Source organism: Numenius arquata, chromosome 2 (genome assembly GCF_964106895.1).
Source record: "Numenius arquata chromosome 2, bNumArq3.hap1.1, whole genome shotgun sequence".
Classification (NCBI taxonomy): domain Eukaryota; kingdom Metazoa; phylum Chordata; class Aves; order Charadriiformes; family Scolopacidae; genus Numenius; species Numenius arquata.
The window spans coordinates 128,815,871-128,838,860 of NC_133577.1; the positions used below are offsets into that span (position 1 = coordinate 128,815,871).

Here is a 22,990-nt window from a genome sequence, read left to right on the forward strand (position 1 = left end):
TCGGTCCATTTGAGGTGGTCTGTGGTTTGGTTCAGTGTTTCAGTGCGAGAAGCTAATGGATAGGCTTTGGGCTTTGATTCTTTAGAGCTCAACAAATACCAGATTTAACTTCAGTTTGGTCTTGGTCTGTGTGTTCAGGGCTGAAGACAGATCAAAGGTGTTACCCTTACATGCAGTATTTTGTCACTCTGCCGCCTTGATAGGTGGAATACCCAGGATTAAATTTATCTGTGCACTTGGATTTAGAAGTAGTAATTTTTTTATGGTATTAAGGTACCATATTGCCAGTGCTCATCTTGTTCAGAGGATAAAACTAAGCAAGAAGGAAGTTTCTTGGGCAGAGTATATGCAATGTGGACAGAAGATGGGTGACTTGGTTTTTCTGAGCAGTTCACTTCTCTTCTGTCTCCACAAACATGCACCTACTTAGGAATGGCTCTGAAAGCATCTCGCTTTGTATGCTGAACGATGAAGTAGAAAGAAACTGTCTTGAACAGCATGATTTCAGAGCTGTAACATATGAAGTACCTACTTATGGATATATTAAAATCAGTTAAGAAACATGTATTCAGAGTCTCTTTGGATCTTATCTAAAAAAATCTTCTCCTGGTGACAGTTCCCTGAAGTTGTCATAAGCCTTTACCAATAGGTTTGTAGAAACACTCTTTAAAATTTAGAGAATCATGCATTTGAACATATGTTTTGTGCACAAACACATTGCAGAAAAGAGTAGATCTAGTTTGTTTGAAGTGTAAATACTTAAGAACCTTTAAGAGCGCAGGAACAGCTTTAAGACAAATTTTTGGTTTTTATTTCCACAAGGAGTAGGTCAGAAAACCCTTAGTTCAACAAGTTAATCTCAGTGGTATTTTATAGTGGTTTTGAAGACAACAAGCAATTTCTCTGTGGCAAAAATAGTTTCTGTGGAAGGCAGGAAGGAGTGGACTCCACGCTGTTGCTGGTAACTACTCATTCATATCCCATAGTGCCTTTTCCTGTTGATCAGTTACGGTCAAATAAAAAGGAAACAGAAGCATTTGTAACGAAACCACTTGATTTCACTGCAGTTTTAAGGAGTCAGGGTTCACACAGTTTTCTGGGGAACTGGAGTTGCTCTGAAAAGCAAACCCAAGTCTTAACCTGCAGATTAATTGATAGATCAGTGCAAGATCGCAGATGTTATCACAGAGAGGTAGAGAAGCCTTAGGTGACAGGCTGCAGTGTGTTTCAAGGGTCGTTTAATATTTTAATTATGTTTGTTCCAATACACCGATAAAACAGTATTAGCCAGAAAGCTGCAGAGATTTAAGCTTTAAAAAAAAATCATTAGATCGTTTTTAAATTGGAAACTGACAGTTTTCCCTCCCTCCCTCCTCCATAACTTGCAGACGTTACTAATTTTGTAACATTTAAAATACCCAAGCTTCTTGTCTTCACCATTAGGGAAAATAATTGTTGCTGACAAATGTGGAAATAAATGTACTATGAGGAGCAAATACTGTCGCTGGTGTGCTCGTGATTCCCATCCGTGTCAAAGCTTGTTGCCTCTTTGAGCTGTTTTAAATGATGGTATTTTTGCTCTTTTGCTTTAAATCAAGCTTCTGCTTTGTAATGATCTGCTGTGTTAATGTTGCTCGGCGCACGTTGCTTTAAATGACTACTTTAACGTGACGTAGCTGGTAATTTTCCTAAGCTTACTTAAAAGAACTAGAACTTATGTCAGATCAGAAATACTGAATTTTGTTTAATGGTCAGAAGCATTCTGTTGAGATAGTATTATTCATAGCCTGATAAGACTAACGCAGTGGTTACTTGATGTTTATGCATCCTTTTTTTCTCCTTTTCCTTTCTTCTCCAGTTCCACTCTTATCCTGGGGACCTAGCTTCAATTTTAGTATCTGGTATGTTGAACTTAATGGCATTGATGATCCAGATGTGGTCCAGCCGTGCCTCAACTGGTACAGCAAGGTAGGCCTGCATTTTAGGTGCCTGTCTCTTTGAAGATTTGTACTCTCAGAATCTTGTGAAACTTCTCTTACTGGAATTATGTGACCTTTTCATTCCTTGAATATCAGCTATTAAAACAACAAACATGCATAGTTAAAACCCAAACCACATGGCTGACTTAAAGTGAATCTTTTTGAATTGTATCTGCTTGTTCTCTCTCAAACCAAAACCCAAAACACCCCCCCCCTCCAAAAAAACCAACCAAAAAACCAACCAAACAAAAAACAATCAAAACCAAAAAAAACCCCACACAACCCAACAAAACATTCCCCCAAAGCCCCCAAGCCCCCACCAGCAAAATAAAACCAAAACCCCAACCCCTGGACAAACATAAAAGAAAGGAACACTGAGTCAAAGGGGACAATATTAGTAAAATAGTATTTGTATTGGAAGGGAAATGAATCTTTAAAAACCAGATTGCATTTTTCCCTCTTCTTGCCTTTTGATTAGTCATTCTTTTACCATACCAGTCCTCTCTAGAGCTATATGTGAGCCTAGAGCCTTTTGGGTTACGTATGCAGCTTTTGTTACAGGGTATAAAAATGAGCTTGTTTTAAAGAGAATCCACAGTGGTGTCTTTTCTGTTGCAGCTCCTTGCACTTCTGACGTTTCCCTCTTACTGTCTTTTTACTGAATACTCTGGAACAGAGGGGAGCTGATGCCACTGGACTATGAGATGAGATGATTTATGCCATTTGTCACTGATAGACAGAAAGTTCAAAGGGTTCTAAACATTATTTGTATAAACTGTTTAATTGAGTACAACAGATGCCTCTCCTGTGGGAGAGAAGTGCACATTGACAACGAGAATTCATTTTGTGGCTGGGTTTTATGCATAGGTCTTCTGGAACAATTTATGAAATTCATATTGTGTTGCAGAGAAGACGTCCTTCCCAGCTGAATAAGACTGGGTAGTGGAGCAGCATATCTCTGCTTCCAGAAGGAAAAACTTTAAAGGGGAAAAAGGTTTGTGGGTGGCAGTACCAACAGTTGGCTCTCCGAACGGTTTATGGTTCTGCCAGAATGGCAAAGGAACTTTGTGACCACGTTGTCTGGCTCTTCCCTGTTTATACCAACATCACAAGCTGCTTCACGGAGGATTTAAAACCAGCACTAACAGTTAGAGTGGAAGTTGTCTGTAGCCGCTTTATGATTAAGGTGGTAATTGTGATCATTAGTCTGGCGATTACTGATGTCCAGTCCTGAAAAGTCCGGTTGACAGAGGCTGCTGATGGTTTTCTGTGCTTCTTTCTGCTGCCGCTGCACATGGTGGTGTCTCTGGCATTTTTTTGACCAGTTGCTGCAAGCAGGAAGCTGATTTTTATTATTTTTGGTCAGGAGCCATCTGATGATGATGTCAGCATCTGTTTTGTTCGGTCTTATCCCATGGAATCGACACTTTTCATGGTCAGCATGTATGTAGTGACAGCTTCTTCAAGGGGTGCCAGTATTGTTTTTCTAAAGCTTAAAGCCCTAAAGCGGCAAAGCGGAGACTTAGTCATGATTGTTTGGGCTCTGCTAGGATCAGTTGCCAAGTTTTTGGCGATGAGTGCATGTCTCACTGACGTTGTCCTCTCTCACGGTCCTGAGAGGCCGCTGTTGCCGGATCCACGTAGGAGGATACGTGTTGACCCATATTTGGGGGAAGGCAGAAAGGTTGACCTGTTTCTTCTAGTTCTTTGAGATGGTGCGAATATTTTCCTTGCGTGTTCTTGGAAGGCTTTGAAATTTAATAATTCTTCGCTGCCTGAGACATCAGATGAGAAGAAGTTAAAAGTTTCTACGCAAAGCTGCCCATCCTTTTTGATGTGTGTGCTTCAACCAACAAAGCGTCCCTTCTGACTCCTGAAAGCCTTACCACTTCGATTTTACTCAAGTGTGGGCATAATTTTTTTAGCAACTATGAAGTGGCAGTTTATCGATGCCTATCACTTTTGGTTTTGATAACAAACACTGAAATATTTTTAATTCTACCGGTGTATTAGACAGTGTTAATATCTTGGTCTCATGCTCTTGCTACATTTTTAACCAGAGGAATTATTTACAGCTTCAGAGCAAAGCTATTATTTGGGTTGTCATCTCTTTAAACCTGTATGACAGCATTTTAAAAAAGAGCCTTTTATATACTTATTATACACCTTTTGCGTAGAAAAGTTTTGTACATTTAACCTCTGAAGTGCTACTATAGTGCCATAGAATCATAGACTGGTTTGGGTTGGAAGGGACCTTAAAGATCATCCAGTTCCAACCCCCTTGTCATGGGCGGGGACACCTCCCACTAGACCAGGTTGCTCAAAGCCTCATCCAGCCTGGCCTTGAACGCCTCCAGGAATGGGAAGTCACTTAAATGTCACTTAATGCAAACTTTTACATTGCGTCGAGTGGCCAGCCTGCATCCAGCAGTTTATAAGCTTGGTCTGTCAGTCACGAGAGGCTCAATGGAAATACGCCAAGTCTGAGTTTTGTCTAACATCTAAACGAGAGGAGCTGGAAGTGCAGAAGCTGTTTTTTACTGCTGTGCAACTGTCCTTTTGCTTGCTGTCCCTTTGAGCAACAAAGAACCTAATGTGGGTTTGGCCGTGAGTGATGAAAGTGAACATTTGCTTAAAGACAGTGTCTTAGGTATTTCTTAGGAAAAAGAAATAAAAGCTTTTTTTTTCCCAGTTGTGCTGTAAAACTTTGTTTTAGCTTTAACATTCCTTTGCCACAGTCTTGCATTTTTATCGGTACATGTCCTTGGCCTTTTTCATGTGGGCTGGGAACTGATATTCTAAAAATGCATAGTTCTGGCTATTTGCAGCTGTGAAATACTGATGGATTAAGAACTAAAAATATAGCACATGGCCGTGTTTCTTTTTAGCTATTTCAGTTTATGAGATTCTTGCTATAGAGCCATTATTTCAAGAGCACTAATTTTTGTTGAATGTTGCTGTTAGTTCCAGGTTTTCAGGAAGATTCTGTTCATTTAAATACCATAAACTTCACTTTTAGTAGTGGTGTCCATTTAGGAGTAAAATCTTTTTGCTGTAATTTGATCAGTCTTATAGATGCTTAAGTTACATTTGCTTTTTACCACAGTAGATATGTATTAAGGATGGAAATTGAGATATTTTTTTTTTCTTGAATGCCTTAGGATTTAGGTTTGAAGAGTCTATTTAAAATAAGTGGTTCTGCCACTTAAAAATCTGTGTTACTTCTGCATATTGTTAGCAGCTTTGAAAACACAGTGGATGATTTGGTAGGTTAATAGCACAAGCTGTAGTTGTTACACAGAGTTTACTGTTTCCTCCTGTTTCTGTGCCTGGATGTTTGTGTCCCCCCTCCCATGGCAGGTGGGTTGGAACTCGATGACATTTAAGGTCCTTTCCAACCCAAACCATTCTATGATTCTATGGTTTGACCCAGCGTAGGGGTTTTTGAGCCTTTCCCACCCCTTCCCACACCTGAGTGGGAAATGGGCAGCTTTGGCTCATCTGTGGTGGGAAAGCAGAGGTTCTGCTTCAAGATACGTGGGAATATTTTGAAGGTAAAACTTTGGCGTCCGCATAAATCCTCGCCTCTGATCCGAAACCCTCGCGAACCCACAGGATTTGGGGATTGGTCCTTCTGCCTTCCCATTGCAGTGGTCACTGCAAATATTCCTGTTCTCGTGGCTTTTTATTTTTTTTTCCTTCTGCTTCTAGAAAAGCTGTGACCTACTTTACTCTTCTAAATTGTTTTGTTATGTAAGAGTCATACAATCAAATTACGTAAGGCCGATAGCGAAGGCTTTTTCCTGCTCCAGCCTCTGTCTAGGCCTCGAACAGCGGGGCCAGGCGGATGGAGGGGAAAGAATGGTCACTCCAGAGATCTGGGACGCTGTACACTCTTTTCTTGTATTAAATGGGATGATATCAGGTTGTGTAATTTCTATGCTGTCGGAAGTTAATATAGAAAGAGAGAGTTGGGGTTGTTCAGCCTGGAGAAGAGAAGGCTCCGTGGAGACCTTAGAGCCCCTTCCAGTCCCTAAACAGGCTGCAGGAGAGATAGGGAGGGACTTTTGATCAGGGAGTGGAGTGATAGGACGAGGGGCAATGGTTTTAAACTGAAAGAGGGGACATTTAGGTTAGATATTTGGAAGAAATTCTTTCCTGTGAGGGTGGTGAGGCACTGGCCCAGGTTGCCCAGAGAAGCTGTGGCTGCCCCATCCCTGGAGGTGTTCAAGGCCAGGCAGGACGAGGCTTTGAGCAACCTGGTCTGGTGGGAGGTGTCCCTGCCCATGGCAGGGGGGTTGGAACCAGATGATCTTTAAGGTCCCTTCCAACCCAAATCATTCTGTGATTCTATTATTCCGTGAAATAAAGCCTGCACAGCTTGTAATGTTTTTTCCATAGCATTCCTCTGTAAATTGCTCAAGAGCTTATGTGCAGCATGTGTAAGAGATCCTGCTTCTGGCTCTGGGCAGCTTCACAGGTAGCTCCCAGCAGTGCTGGTAAAAGAAAAATCTACATGTCTCATAGGTTTTCTTGTGTTCCAGTAGTACCGTGAACAGGAAGCCATTCGCCTTTGCCTAAAGCATTTTCGTCAGCACAACTACACTGAAGCTTTTGAGTCGCTGCAGAAGAAAACCAAGATCGCTCTGGAGCACCCTATGTTGACAGACCTGCACGACAAACTGGTGTTGAAGGGAGACTTTGACGCTTGTGAAGAACTGATAGAAAAAGCTGTGAATGGTAAGAGAATCAGAGGGGTCTGGTATATTTTAAAAAAAAAAACAAACAAACCACAACAAAACATTGAATGTTATTGCTTTGAATGTTAATGTACTTAGTAGTAGAATTGGCTGCTCCATATGCTATTTCATATCTGCTGTGGTATACTGTCAGCTCTTGGACTTGTGAGTATGTATATTATGAAAGCTAAAAATTCAGCCATGAGATCTCGTAACACTGCTACTTTTGGAGTCTCTTTTCCCCAGAGATGACAATGTGGTGCGCTTAAGAGTGGGTAAAAATAAGTTCTTCATGCAAGTGGCTGGCAAGCCTGAAGGTGGGCTTAACTATCAGAAAAGTCACTGGAGTGGTGAACAGGGAAGCACAGAACTTGAGTTCTCACTAGTGATCTGTATCATGGTTTCTGGTTAGAGTTTACCACCTAATTGCTGTTTCAGCAGAAGTTTTCAGCTGTATTTGAATGAGAATGCTGTTTTGCTTATGGGGAAAATAGTCCTTGGAGAATGGTGTAGAAGAAGTCACAGTGACTGGAGGCAGAGCCTGTCTTCCCTTGCAGAGCAGGACATTGGCAGCTGCTTTCATTGTAACTACTGGAAACTTTAAAGTTAGAAGCATTGTCTGTAAACAGCTCTCAACTCCGAAAATGGGGGAAAATGTGCTTTCTCTTGAAAGAATGGGATACAGAAGGAATTGGGCTATTGCACTGAAGTGTCTTTGAAGACCTGTGCAGTGGTTTTGGATCACAATCTGATAAACAGAGGGACTCTTGGCTGTGGGTGTAGTGCTGCTTTGATTACATGCAATCACTCTTCACAGGAAACTTGTACTGATATAAGAAGAGAACCTTGTGTCCGATGAGAGTAGAGTTAGGAGCTTAGTGGACCGATTTTATGGATGTCTAGCGCCAGAGATGCTTTTTCTGGGCCAATCGGTCATTTTGTAATTAATTTCAGATAGATGCCAGTAACCTGCTTGACTCCCATCAGTGTGGTTTGTACCACTAAAGTTGCAAGTGGTTCTCAGGATATGGTAGAAATGATAGATTTAAAATAAAGGATTATCTTCCATGAAAAGCACTGCCTCTTTGTGAGGAATCTGTTGAACTAAGCACAGTGTTGGGGAACTTAGTGCAACAGGTCATGGAAAACTGCAGTAAATGGCTTTCTATGGCTTTTGGCTCAAGGTTTCTCAACTATATAGATAGAACAGCTGAGCTCTGCCCTGGGCTGAGCTCCCTCAGCAGCTCCAAGCGTTGAGACTGCGAATTGCCAGTGTTCATCCTCGCCCTCCGGAGTGTTGCCTGCCCTCCTGAGACAAGGGAGAGTTGTTGGCTGGGATGGGAGTGTGAACAGCTTCCTGCAACGCAGGGGCATTTTGCAACTGGCAGCTTCTTCCTGATTTTTAAGGGCAAGTGAGGGTTGCAGGATGAGAAAGCAGCAGGGAGCTGTGACTGGCTGTTTTGCAGCATTTCTCAAAGAGTCCAGTGCCTGGGGGGGAGCTGATGAGCCCACCAATATGAGGCAGGATCTGCTGAGAGCCAGAGGGGTGCTATATGCTGATGGTGATGATTTTATCAATGCATCGGTCTGCTGCCTTGGCTGTGGCTTAATCTCGTCAGTGCCTAGAGGCTGTCATCTTTCCACTTCATTGCAGGCTGTAGTAGAAACTGTTTCTTCAATGGAATTTCACTAGAAGTCTAGAACATGCTGAAGAAGTTCCCTCAAAAAAGGACTTTTTTTTTTTTTCTTGGGCACAAATGAAGTGAATATTTGTGGCCTCATTTTTTGAGCTGTTGTACGGGTTTTTTTTTATCATATTTAACGTACTGCATTTATTCTATCCAGCAGTTTACCCCTAGGACTTGAGCTGAGGTGGTGTTTCTGTTGCCTCTTGTATGCTGAGAGTGGGGTTGCTGTCTGCAGTGCTCGGCTTTTCCAGGTGTTGGAAGTACTGTCAAAGGACTCCACTGGTAGAAAACTGTATGTCTTACACTGTCTGACCAATGGGCACTTGCTTCTTGTTAAATTTGATGTGCGTAATCCTGCTTCTTGTAATCACGTCCCTTTTTGGAGGCTGAGGAACTCAGGATCGCTTAAGCAAACGAGTGGAATATTGTAGCTTGTCCGATCAGCTACCTTTTTTTGTTCCAGCAAGTACAGAAGCAAGTATTTCCAGTAACAGACTGTGGATAACTTAGCAGGAGAGTCGTTGAGTAGCATGATTGTTTTGTCACTGCTTCCGAGGGACAGAATAATATGCATGAGGATGTTTATATTGCTTCCTTTTAATCCAGCATCTGGCCAACTGAAGTCAAATGTCAGTGTACGCGTCTCCCATTGCTCCATTGCAATGATTTTGCTTGTCTTTGAATATATTAACCTTCCTTCCCCCATCCTGCAATTATTTATGCTGTCTTCAGCTTTTGTACCCATGTAAAGCTCTGTTGCCTCCCAGCATCCTTCAGAGAGAAGTGCTCTCTATCCTGAGACGCTGAGGTTGTAGCTCATATTTGCTTTAAGATGACACAACTACTGGTTTTTACTAACTGGGTCAATCCTGCCCTTACTCAGGACAGTGTGTCCCCTGGCCCCTCGCTTGCTGGCACTGGTGTTTGTGCTGCCCCATGGCAAACGAGGTCAGGGAGCTGATCAGGCTATGACGGGGGAGAGGATAGGACAGACCCCTTCTGATAGCCAGAAAAAAACTGGAATAGTTTCTCCAGAGTTATACAAGATGACAGTCGAGTCAAGGTGTTGAATGTACCTGGTATTTAACAGCTGGATCTTATCTTCTTGGTAGGGTGGCAACAGATGTTCTCAGCCTTCAACGTGTTCTCCTGTAGTATTGCTACCATCTGCTCCTTGTGGTCCTCCACAGTTACCTGTCCTTACTGGTTCTGCATCTCAAGCTCCTCTAGTTGGAAGAGGCTCGTTAGCATCCAGCATTTCCCCGTTTACTTTCTGAGCAGCTTTGCTGGGAAGTCTCCATAACTTGCTGCTTAGTCTCTGAGGTGTGGGTATTCTTAGGACTGAACTCCCTGATTTGTTGTTTTTTTCCCAAATAAAAGCAGATTAACTTTAGTCCTCTGTATGGTCCGTGTAGTGTAGTTGAAGTGTAGAGTTAATTGAGATACACAGATCCTTAAATTATCCCTGAAATCGTTCAAAGAGCGAACTGTTCTGCAGCAGACTGGACATGAATATGTGAACTTCCGACCCGTTGCTGATCTGAGAGTTCATTGCCTTAAAGGAGCAAACAGAAGGGCAACGAGGGTGATGGAGATACTGCACACTCCGTTCAACCTAAAATGTCTCTGAAGAGGCTAATGTTTGCAGTGGTAGGTATTTAAAAAGTGAAATGTGATGCATCTCTCGCAGGCTATTCCCATAGGCTTAGTCATGTAGAAAAAGAGTAGGTGGTCAAGAATTAGTGCTAGCAGAGCTAAACTCTTGTTCTTTTGCATTGCTAATGATGAACGCTGTCTTCCACCTCACATCACCAGATGATTTCTTTTGAGAGCTCGGTGGCAGGCAGCCACACTTTTCCCGCAGATTCTTTTGACTCGTGCCTTACACTTAGAAAACGGGCAAATGGAAACTCTGGCAGCTGCCTGACTTCCTCTCAAAAAGAAAAGGTTCCCTAAATCTCAGCTGGTTCACAGACTTGGTTCAAACGCTTCACATTTGGATTCATTCCTATAGCTTTCAGGAGGCCTATATTATTGAAGAAAAAAAAATAATCTGCTTAATATTCCTACAGAGAGTATGCAGAGTGCAAATTACTTAGCTGAACTGTTTGCAGCTACTGGAAATGTAGAAAGCTGTTTGAAATGGATTGAAGATCTGCTGGTTTCCTATTAGTATTCTAGGGACCGAGGTGTTCCACCTGGCAGCTCTTGTGTCAGTATGTGATATGTGTTTATCTGTTGACAAGTTGGTCCCTGACGAAGAAGTTGTGATGCACAGTCTGTGGGCTTGAATGTCTCTCAAAACTCAGGATGTACTGGGCACTGGTGAGGTCCCACCTCGAGTGCTGTGTCCAGTTTTTGGCCTCTCACTACAGGAAAGACATTGAGGTGCTGGAGCGTGTCCAGAGAAGGGCAACGGAGCTGGTGAGGGGTCTGGAGCACAAGTCTTGTGAGGAGCTGGGGTTGTTCAGCCTGGAGAAGAGGAGGCTGAGGAGAGACCTTCTCGTTCTCTACGACTCCCTGAAAGGAGGGTGTAGCCGGGGGGGGGGGGGTCGGTCTCTTCTCCCAAGGAACAGGTGATGGGACAAGAGCAAACAGCCTTAAATTGCACCAGAGGAGGTTTAGATTGGATATTAGGAAAAAATTTTACACTGAAAGGGTTATTAAGCATTGGAACAGGCTGCCCAGGGAAGCGGTGGAGTCACCATCCATGGACGTATGTAAAAGCCGCGTAGACGTGGTGCTGAGGGACATGGCTTAGTGGTGGTTTTCGTCAGTGTTAGGTTGACAGTTGGGCTAGATGATCTGAAAGGTCCCTTCCAACCTAGACAATTCTATGATTCTATGCACAGGAACAGTTGTATTCTCCTGGAAGCTCTAGACACACACATGTACCTTAATTTTACTACCAAATATGTCTGGATTCGGTTCTGAGAAATATGGATGCTGGTTTGCTGCTCTGTAGTACTGGGATGTATGGAGGGGAAAGGCTTGCTAGGGATGCAAAGCCTATGGTAGGTAGATGGTAGGGTTTGTGTAGAAGATGCATATCTTGTAGGGATTAGAAAACAAACCTTGTTTCATTTTTGTTAAGAAGAAAGTGCAAGAGATTATTACAGCTTTGAGGCTGGAAAAATATTATGCTTTTTCTTGTTGCTCCCATGTCTTGAGGAATTTGTCGAGTAACGGCTGGGTTTTTAGTTGGTGTCATCTTTGTTTTCTGCAACAGCTTTTCTTTGGAAGGATTTTTGTGACTACAAAACCCTCATTCTGTTTGTTTCGGGTATTTTTCTTTGGTTCAAGAAAAATGTTAAAAAACCAACCCCAACACCCAGAAATTATGGGCTAAATGCCACTGAAGTTTTTTTCAGCCATTGGCAGTGAAATGAATAGATTTTACTAATCCTGTCAAGAGATGTGTGTTGTCTAAAGAGAAACATAGTACAACTTTAACTTGTTCCTGATTGGCTTCAGCAAGATAAATATTTTTGTGTGCAATGTTTGTCCTAATCCTTTCCAGGTAACCTGTATTCGGCTGACAAAATAAAGGCCGCGCTTATCAGGGAGGTAGAATTTACTAAGCTTTAACCACCGTGAACTTCATGTTGTTACATCCAAAATGCGTCACGACCTGTTGCGAAGGGCTTGAAAATAGTACAAAATAAAAGTACTGGGTTTGGCTGTAATTTTAGAGAGTAAACGTGGACACTGAAATGAGAGGCCTCCGGAGCAAACGAAAAGACTTCCTTTAAAAACTTGCACTTAGCACTTTTTTTTTTTTTTGTCTACAGGAGTCTTGACATTTATTTTAAACTAGTGATTCATTGGAAACAGCTGACAAACCTGAGCAGGCCTAGATCTGATCTTCAGTGCCTTGCAGAAGCTTTGGGGACCTTTTGGTCAGCAGCTCTACCCCTGGCAAGAAATATACGGAGAGCTCTAGAATAGGTCTGGCATGGGATACAGAATCCACCTAGAAATCCTCCTTTTTTTCTTTTTTTTTTTTTTTTTTTTTTTTTTTTCCCCCCCCAGTGGTGTCAGACAGGTGGTGATTCAGCTTCCAAAACAAGCTGCTGCTGGTTTGTATTGCAAGTAGAATGAATGTGGAACTGCTACCAGCAGAAAGAAACATTTCTGGGAAGCGAGCTGGAGCGTTTCCAAACCAATGTCCCATGGAAGACAAGAAGCATTATTAAAAGAGGCTGAAGGCACAGTAGGGGAGAAGTGTCATATCTTGACAAGTGCAGCCTGTGGGTGTTGAGCATGGGAGGGAGGTTAAATCACCCTTTCAGATCGTATGTGGTGTAATTCATCCTCTTGAGCTATTTATGTCCAATTATCTATTGGCTGCCATAGGGATAAATACGGTTTTATGTTCTGTCTTGAAGACCAAATACCCTAATGATAACCAAAAGGCTGGATTTCAGTCTAGGTTTGCGGCTAGAAAAATCTGCCTGAGTCAGCGTGGGACTTCTCACAGCACATGCATTTGTTCTTTTGAAAGTTGGCTTTTCTGAATCAGAGTTCATGAAATCTCAAGCTTAAAGCCCCTCACGTCTTGTCCCAACTTCATAAAGGCTGAAGGAGTGGGCCTTAGGAACCCTGCTCTTAAAACCAAAATAAACCACTTTTCTACGTACGTTGAGCGAACTTTTGGCTTTCCTCAATTACCTAATGCCTAGGAGAGAGCTGATGTTGTTGGCTCTAAGACATGTGAGAGTAAAATCTGCCCTGCTTTCACAGATTGTTTAATTTGAAAAACTTGCAGATCTGAGTTTATGAAAGTTGAAAGCAGTTTTGTATTCTGAGACCAAATTCAGCACCTTTCAGGAGCTCTTGAGTGCCCTTATTTTCCTATTAGTTGGTCTCTAAATAGAGTATTTATCTTCTCTCAGGAAGTACTTGCTGGCTTGGGTTTTAATTAAAACCTGGATTTCAGTCATGACAAACTACAAGATGCCAGGAAAAGCTTTAAAATATTCTCTGAACATTGTGTCGTGCTTAACAAAGATTTTTTTTTTTTTACCTTTTTGTAAATAAATAGTTATATGTGCAGTAAGGATTATTCTTTTTTGTCTGTATGCCTACCGAGGGATTTTCTATAAATAAACAGATTCATTCATAATCTGTTAAATTCTTACCTCAAAGCCACAATTACTGGGATCGGAAGAACTAAAATGTATTAGATGCGACTTAATGATTTAATTTTTGCTTTCTCTGCTGAGGAATGTAAAACTGATTCCTGAGCCAGTTTGGGTATTACACGATTCAGGACCCCTGAATGCATCCCGCATCCGAGTGCTGCGTGTGCCCTGTACTGTTCCAATACAAAACTGTGTAAATCCATCATTCACGGAATCCTCAATCTACTTGGGGTGGAGGGTTTTAGACGTGACATTTGAAGAAAAACAGCAACAAGTTCCCCAAACGCTTGCCTAAGCCTTTCCCAGACTGAAGAGCGGTCCCAGAGAACGTGGGTGTTATGAACGTCCTTTTAAAAAAATTAATGTTGATGTGATAGACTGATAACGTGTATCTAGAATTAGAAAGTGTCCTCTGGGCGCTGAAGAGATGAGATGCGATAGGTGTACGGAGGGAGAGGGGAAGGCGCAAGGGGAGCTTGGATGGAGAGTGCTGGAATTAATGCTTCTTACAGAAATGCTGCCGTTGGCATATCTGCCCAGTGACCTAATGCGTCTTCTGTTTCTCTTCTTGCTTAACTTTCTGAAGAGAATGTAAACTGTTATTTTGTTTTTCATCCACTGCTTGGTTGTCCCATATCGTACCATTTAAACAATCTGCTTTTCTTCCTTTTTCTTCTTTAGGTGAAGCTCCAGAGATGCTGCCTGACCTAGTTTTAGCTTAACATGTACTAAAATGGTTGAATTTTACATGCACTGGCAACTTTCCTCTTGCTTAAATAAGGGGGAGGGATTCTATTCTTAATTAAATACACAACACTGGAGATTTATAGACAGTTGGCATGACCTGTTTAGTGATGGTTTTTTATCAGAGCTAGGTTGATGGTTGGACTAGATGATCTGAAAGGTCCCTTCCAACCTAGACAATTCTATGATTCTGTGATCTGGCAGGCAAACTGGGTAATTCTTGATTGATCTAGTAACGAGTGCTCTTTTTATTTCAGTGCTTACACACTTAGTTTGTTAAACTTGTTAATGGACTAACTGACGTATATAGAGAATTTACTTAAAATTAAGGCTTTGGAGTAGCATACTGGGTTGATTTAGGCTGGAGTCACCCGCATTAAAAGCGATTCTGTTACAGTGGGAGTATAAATGTTTCATACAACAAAATTTTTGTTTTGCAGATGGCTTATTCAATCAGTATATCAGCCAACAGGAATACAAACCTCGGTGGGGGCAAATTATTCCAAAAAGCACCAAAGGTAAGGACTTTTCTTAAGCTGTAACCCATGTACTGCAAGTTCTGTCTTGTTCATTTGAGGATATTGAGCAAGAAACTGATGCAAGAAAACCTCCTCTAGGCCAGTTGTTCTAGGGAATGGTTTCATCTAAGAAAAATTTGCATTTGTCTGCAAACGCAGTGAAATGAAACCTGATTTCTGGTTGAGTAAGGAACACTACAGGAACACTGGCTGTAACTTCAAGGATAGCTAATCAGTTCAGAAATAAAGCTCAGAATATAGATTAAGCATGAAAGCAGTTACCTGTATGACTGGATTTAACATGTGGAGTCAACTTAAATGTACAGCAGAATGGTAAATAAATACATTACCTTAATGGGGAGGGACTCTATCATGGAGTGGAGCAATAAGATGAGGGGTAATGGTTTTAAACTGAAAGAGGGGAGATCGGATTAGATATTAGGAAGAAATTCTTTGCTGTGAGGGTGTCAAGACCCTGGAACAGGTTTCCCAGAGAAGCTGTGGATAGCCCATCCCTGAAGGTGTTCAAAGCCAGGCTTTGAACAACCTGGTCTGGTGGTAGGTGTCCCTGCCCGTGGCCAGGGGGTTGGAACTAGATGATCTTTAAGGTCCCTTCCAACCCAAACCATTCTATGATTCTATGATAACAGGGAGCGTTTTAAATTTGAGATGCGTTGGTTTGAAGTCTTGGTCTGTTACACAGTAAATCTAAACTGCAGAATCTTTTTTCCATTACTCTCTACCTTGAGAGGAGATTCATAGTGGCAGCCTTCACTACAAAGTACAAAGATCGCTGTCATGCAGCAAATGCAGGATTCAAGGTGACAATCGCACTGTACCCAAACCTCTTGGGAAGGGTTATCTATGAATGCAAGCAGATTTCTCTTCCAGCAGAATGTTGGTTGTCTTTCTAATGTCGCTTCCCATAGATGACGCCTGTCCTGAATGCTTAAGAAATCTAAAGTGGTTGGAAAGCTGCTTTAATTGGGCAGCTGGAATTCCCTTATATGTGGGAATAAGTAATTGGTGCAAAGCTGGCTCTGCTATATCTATATTATTACCTCTTGGCTTCCATCCCATGGGCACATTGTCCTGTCATTTGAGTATTTATTCTCACTGCTCAGGCTTCAGGCAGCTCTCAGGTGGGGAGAGATGGAAGAGGAGCAAAAGGTTGTCCATGTCCTCTCTGCTGGAGAGCTGCAAAGGTAGCTGAGACCTCATTTGTGGGGACCTGGGTGCTTCAGGAACTCTCAAGCTCCTTTCCAAGGCTCTCAGAATAACAGCAGAACACTGTATTCACTTTAACTATCTGTAGTGTCAGTCACCAGATAATTCAATATAAAACTCTGTACAGTTTTATAATGTACCGAAGGATACTACCTGGACAAAATGTTGTGCTGGTATTTAAAGAATGGCGAGTTACTAAGCTGCTCTGCTTCTGTATAGTATTTAGGCCATACGTGAGGTTGTATTTTCCTTTGATTTAAAAATCTTATAACGGAAAACTCTCCCCTCCCTCTTTTTTAAAGGCGATGGGGAGGACAGCCGACCAGGGATGAGAGGTGGCCATCAGATGGTTATAGACGTTCAGACAGGTGAGTAGTTGCTAAGTTTCTTAACTAACTTAATTATTTAATCAGATATTTTTCACATAAACATACAAATGTATTTTTCTACAGTCTTAATTTCAGGTTTTGAGGAAAAAATTGCACTTTGTAGTAGATGGATTAAATATTCTGCTTTCTCTCTGGAAGTATGCTCCAACTGCCTTTTCCACCCCCTTCTTCCCTATTAGTTCTCTGTTACGCCTTAGCCGTTGTCTTAACTAAGAAACCAGAACGATTGTTTTTAATTTTTTTATCCCTCCTACCCCCTATGAGCAGGAGCTTAAACAAGAGAAGAGAAATTAGGGATGATCATTTTTCTTATCTGCTCTGTACTATCCTCTTTGGAATAGTTGTCAAGCAATAGATCTTATGTGTTTAAACATTCTTTGTATTTTGGTTGGACTGGCTTCTAATTTCCGCAGTGTGCAAGAAAGTCCTGTTAAATATAATTTATTAGACGTTTTTTACAAAAATGTTTCCTATAGGAGTTTAAAGAATGGTTCAGCCTCTGTTTCAAAGAGCCTGCAGAGAAAAAAAAGGGGGGAGGGTATAAGTGACAGTTCTGGTGACTGTTATTCTCCATAATTTTCTATATCTTCGTCTTGATTTTATTTAATCAGAATTCTGTGGTACGTCATTCCTTTCTAAAATAAGGAATGCATCTGCCGGCATCTTTGCTGAGTAAATGATTTGTAGGAGTAAAAGGCTTGCTCTTAGGAAAGGAGGAACAAGATCAGGGTGTGAGTAGCAGAGAGGGACATAGGGTGGCATTGAGGGGAGCTGGCAAAAAATTGCCATTGCCGTATCTGTCATGGTCATACGGGCAGGGACTGCAGCATGTGATAGGGTAGTACCTTCGAGAGTAATTTGCTAAGTCATAGTGAACAAGCAAAAATGCGAGCGGTAGCTGCAGTCTTTGGCTTTTACTCAGTGTAGTTACTGCTCTAGAGGAAGCACTCGAGTTATTTAGTATATGAAAGCAAACTTTTCTTTTTTTTTTGGTGGAAGAGGCTTGAGGTTCATTAGAATAAAATGCTGCGGGAGGATTGCTGGTGTCTGCGTCAAAAGAAGCTGGGAACGCTCCCTAGTGGCCTTGGTGAATAAGTAGACAGTGACTGTTTCACAAGCACGGTGAAGAAACGCAAGGCTTGTCAACTTGGAACTGATAGTCCTTTAAACCTCCTGAAAATAAAATATTCATGACAGTGTCAGTTTTTATTCCTGTTGGTTTTCTTAAGTCCTAGTAAGTCCTTTATCTCTGCCTTTAACCAAAGTTTTCACTCTGCTTTAACAAGGCAGTAAAAAGCATCAGTATCTTTCTTTACTTGCACAGAAGTGGCTGGAGAGCACCCACAGAGTGCTCCCGGTGTGGGAGAACTGGGTCTCCCTCCCTCACGCTCGTCCCTTCTTCACTGCAGCTTTATCCAGCGGTGGCAGGAGGACTTCAGAAAATTTCTCTGTGGGATATTTGGGAAGTTGCCCTTAGTTTTGCTTCCAGACCCACCGAGGCTTGTAAAAGGCTAAACGTTTTTTGAGATTATCAGTTTTGCTGTTTAATTTGACTGATAAACAGGCTGGGGGAAGTTCTTGGTGCTGTTCTTCTTAAAACCAGCTGTTCTGATTGCTTGAATTTTCCTTTTGAATATAGGTAATGTTTAATGAGACTGTGGGAATTTGGCCAGTTATGTCGGCGTGTGTTTTACAGACTGGAGCTGTAAAGCTCCCTGGCTAACCTTGAGCAAATCTGGTATTAACAGAAAAAAAAAAAAAAAAAAAAGGAGCAGCAGCTTATTCTTTCCCTCAAAGTCATTCTCCTTTCCTCACTCACAGACTTGTTGAGTTGTTTTTCTCAGAATTCTTTGGAAAAATGAGCTCACTTTGCATTCCTTGTTAGAGAGGTGAGGTTCTTTTCAAAAATGAATATTTTCTTCACATTTAATCTTTTAGAAATGAAGCGAAACACCAAAATCGTACCCATAAGGAGGTTTTGAAGTTTCGTATCACATATAATAGGCGTTGGAAGCAAATTTTAATCTCTGATGTCCAGACCTGCCGTAGCTATAACTGAACTCTAAATGGTTCTGCTTTTCGATTAACCTCAAGGAAATATTAACTGGTTATTACTGACTACAAAAATGTAAGTTCATTTTTACTAGGTTTTGTAATAGTACTGTGCCTGCTGAATGCACGTGTTTTAGTGTCAGGATAGAGGATACGGGTTGATAAGTAGTTGAGCTAGATCTCAAGTTACTGATAGTGAGTCGAGTCACTGAGACTCTGTTTGCGTTCTGTTTCAGGTAGAATATAGTTTAACTTGGTCTAAACTGCCTTTTAGCGTGTTTTATCTTCCAATTAGGGTAGGCTGAAAGTAACTGGAAGCAATTCTGGCACCTCTGCTGGCAACCAGTACCTTGTGCTGGTTTCCATCTGATACTCACTCTCTTAATGCCTGCTGCATCTGTCTTAGGATAACCGTAGCGTTCTTTGTGCTTTGAGAAACTTTTAAAGCTTTTTGAAATGCAAGCACAGGCATTTTGGGATACGGAACTGAGAATGCAGCCTAATATCTTCCTATATGAAGAAAATCTGGGAGTTACTTATTCTCGCAATGTCTTCGATGCTTTTAATTGTATTAACACTCAGACTGGAATGACTCTGGATGGCAGAATCACTAAGTTGGTTTTGGCGTGCATGTGCACAAACATTTAGTAAGAGACTTTCCCAGTTATAGTTGGAAACCACTGTTATGTACTTTAAAGCTTTAGACTGTAAATGAAAACAGAAGGCTCACGTTATTTCTGCTTTTTCCTGCAAGGTGCATGTCTGTCTTAGTTCTCCGTATGGGAGGCTGGAGAGTTTTCTGCACTTTTTTTAGAAAAGGAAGGGGAAGTATTTGGGCAGCCACAACCCAGGTGCATGGATGAAAACAAAAGTATTCCCAAAACACCAAAAGTGAAAACAACCCCAAAATTACTCAAGAACTGTGTTAAGTGCACTGAACTTCAGTCATGAAACGCTATATTGCTATTTATGTAGGCCCTGGTGAAATACTCAAGCAGTAAAACGAAGACTTGTGTCTAGTAGTGCGTTCCCAGATGCATTAAACCCTAATGCAGTTTTGGATGCGGATGTAGACATCTAGCACTGTTATCTTCATTAACATAACTTTGATTGTGCCCTCTTAGGACTTTTTATAATTCAGATGCGACATGCATTTCGAAATGCCAGTGCTTATTCTGGAAGGAAGTAGGATTGCGGAAGCAGGTTGCCAGATTCAAGTTTTAATGTCGGTACTTTAGAGGAATACGTGTACTGTGTTTTGGAGATTTGGTTTCTAATTCCATGGTTAAGGTAGAATTGATTTCCTCTGCTCTTACGGGGCAGACACAGTTTTATGTGAACGATGGTGTAGTCCATAAAACCATAGAATTTATTTTGGTAGCGGAATTACAGACTACATAGAAATAATTCCATTAAAAAAAAAAATCTTTTGTGATATATCCGGTTTGTTTAAACATTCATCTTTTATTCCATTTATATAAAGCCTTTTGAAGTTTTCTGATGAGCCTGTTCTAGAAATAATAGCTAAGCAACCAACATGATTTTTTTTGTGTCTGCATTTGTCTTCTCTCTGGCAAGTGAAACAGTTTTTGAAGGAAAATGTTAGCAAAATGGTCTTTATTGATGTGTTACCTCTGTTCACTCACTGAAACTACTCTGTAATTTTGGTTGTACATTATTTTGGTTTTCCTTTTGTAAGAAAGGAATTCTACGTACTTCATTTTATTAGATAAGTGAGAAGAAATCTGTAGGTGGGGAACGGTGGGAGATTCGGAGCAGTGGACACAGTGTGCTCATGGTATGTGTGGGCAACACAGTGGAAACGATGAGGCTGCTTCAAAAGAAACATGGAAAGATGAAAAAGATGAAGTGAGAGCAGCAGACGTGAAGAAGGATGCTGTTTTGCCTGAGGAAAACACTGCTATCCATAAGATATTTAAAGACAGGACTTGTGTACGAGATGAAGAGATCTCTGAAACAAAACACAGATGGCTTCTAAGCTCCGAAACACAAACAGCTGCTGAATCCTGGAGGTTACTCAACTTCACAGAGCTTTCATATTTGAGAGGAAGGCTGTGTGCCTGCCCGGACCAGCCCTAGCCTGAAAAAACTTACATTCAGCCACCATTTACACTGAACTGTGACTCAGAAACTAAGTGGTGTGAAAACTTAAGGTCTTGCTTTGTAGTTGTGCTCTAAGTGATCCTTACATAGTGGACAATGCTGCTTGCAGGCAACTAAATCTGTGTTTATTACATAGGGAGGTGATGCCCTTTTGTAGGCGGCTTTTGAGATAATCTTGTACCTAGATTTTTTGCTTCTGAGATGAGCCTTTCTTATTTCTAGGGACACTGATTCTTGAATAAACCCTCAGTGAGTTTGGGATGGGAACAAATTGGGAGGGCAGTGGTTGATGAACTAGAGAACAGGACTGTGATTCAAAGGGACCCTGAACCTGTGAGGTTCAGCCAAGACAAATGCAGAATCCTCAACCTGGGATGTAACAGCTGGGACTGACTGCATGGAAAGAAGATTTGCAATGTGGTAGAGAGCTGAATGTGTATCAGCAATGTCTCCTTGTGGCAAGGAAGGCCAACTTCCTGCTAGGCCATATCAGCAGAAGTATGGCCGACAGGTTAAGGGGAGCAATGATGTCCCTCTATTTGATACTTGAGGCCACATCTGGAGTGCTTTGCCCAGTTAGGGCTCTCTGGAACAACAAGGATGGTGACAATCTGAAAGTGAGCCCTGTGAAGGGCCACTAAGGTGGTTGGGGGCTGGAGCACATGATGTATGAGGAGGAGCTTAGGGAGCTGGTTTTGTTCAGCTTGCAGAAGAAAAGGCTTATGGAAGGATCTTGGAGCTGTCTTCAGCTGGTGGGAGACCATGGAGAAGGTAGACTCATTTTGGGGAGTGCAAAGGGAGAGGATGAAGAGTAATGGACACATTGCAGCAATGGGAATTCCAGTGAGATACTAGGAAAAAAAATAAATATAATGAAGATGATCAGTCATTGGAGCAGGGGTCCACAAAGTCCAAAATATCCATCTTTGGAGATATGCAAAGTGTAACTGAAGAATTCCCTGTGCAATCTGCTCTGTCACTGAAGTTGGCTCTACTGAGAGGACTGGTGGCCCGGATGACTTGCAGAGGTGGTTTAGGTCCATAATTCTTTCATATTCTGTGGAGAAATGTTCTACAGAGATGTGGAAATACCATTTGACCAAAGTGTTTGATTAAATCTGTCACTGGGATTGGAATATATTCATTGTGCCTGTTTATTAGAAGGAAAAAATAGGGATGCTGAGACATGGCAAGCATCTCTTGTCAGCTTGGCTTTAGCAATTTGCTGTGTAACATCCTGATGGGATGAGGAGGACCACCAAGGATTTTACCACACGGAGAAGATGGAGTTAACAGAAGTTAGAAAAGCTGATTTTGAGAACATACCTGAACTTAGACTGAAACTGCCCTAGTATTTTAGGTATTTAACAGGGATTGGAAACGCTGCTTTCTGCAGTCTTCTGAAAAATAGAAGTTACGGAGAGGTTGACAGGAAACGTTAATTTTTGGGAGCATATGTTCTCTAATACTTTGAGGAATGCTCTGGCACTTTCTAGTCTTTCACAGAGTAAGGGAAGAAAAGAATTCAGATGTTATAGAAACATTTTTGACTGAGCAAGCAGTTTAGAAATATTCACAGAACATATTTAATTCAGAATGTTGAATTTGTATTCAAAATAAACGTAGAGGAGATAAGGTTAAGATGCTGGAGGAGGAATTTGACTTCCTAAATGTAGCTGGTAAAAGCTTAGGATAAATATAACTCCTTTCATGTTTTTCTTGTTGCCTTGCAGGTAGGTTTGAAAATTCTTCTGCTCTGTCCCTAAAGCGGGATAGAGACTTGCTTGAATGAAGCAGCGTCAATATTGCTGTGTTACGTATTGCTCCGGTACAAAGGAAGAATCCTTCCCTCTGCCCGAGCAAGATGCATCCCGAATTCCCAAGTGCTGCTACAGTAAAAATAGTTATATTGATGCGAGATTGCTGGGCTCTCCTCAATCTTCCCACTCCTGCTGCCTGGAAGTTTGTGGTCTCTTCTCTGTGTCTGCCTTCTTCTTTGAGTATTTTCTGATGCGTTGTTTTTGGTGGCAATGCCTGGGAGTGCTGGGCACGCATCCGGGGTCTATCCTGTGTGCAGGATGGAAAAATAACCCTCCCCACAAAATCTGAATTGACAAATAGAGCAGGAGGTGTGATACGGGTTGGGGAATGGAATGGAGTTCGACTTTTTTTTAAAAAAAAAAAAAAGGCACGAACAAAACAAACACCAAAAAAATCCCAACAACAACAAAAAACCACCCAAACTAATTTTTCCTTAAAGCATTGGAGAACAATTGCAAACTTTAGAAGAACTATGAGAAACTGTTTTCTTGACATTGCCAGCAACAGATGTATTAAGAGATGTTCCTTTAAAATACAGAAACTTCCTATAAAAATATATGTATTG

General features: G+C 41.6%; 1 protein-coding gene across 1 annotated transcript in view; it reads left to right on the top strand.

Annotated features, from left to right (window-relative positions):
• MKLN1 (muskelin 1) overlaps positions 1 to 22,990 on the top strand; it is a 103,609-nt gene that overhangs the window by 29,580 nt on the left and 51,039 nt on the right. Inside the window, exons 5-8 of the mRNA XM_074164682.1 lie at positions 1,859 to 1,968; positions 6,527 to 6,719; positions 14,735 to 14,812; positions 16,342 to 16,407. Coding sequence (XP_074020783.1) covers positions 1,859 to 1,968; positions 6,527 to 6,719; positions 14,735 to 14,812; positions 16,342 to 16,407 — 447 coding nt within the window. The remainder of the gene's footprint in view (positions 1 to 1,858; positions 1,969 to 6,526; positions 6,720 to 14,734; positions 14,813 to 16,341; positions 16,408 to 22,990) is intronic.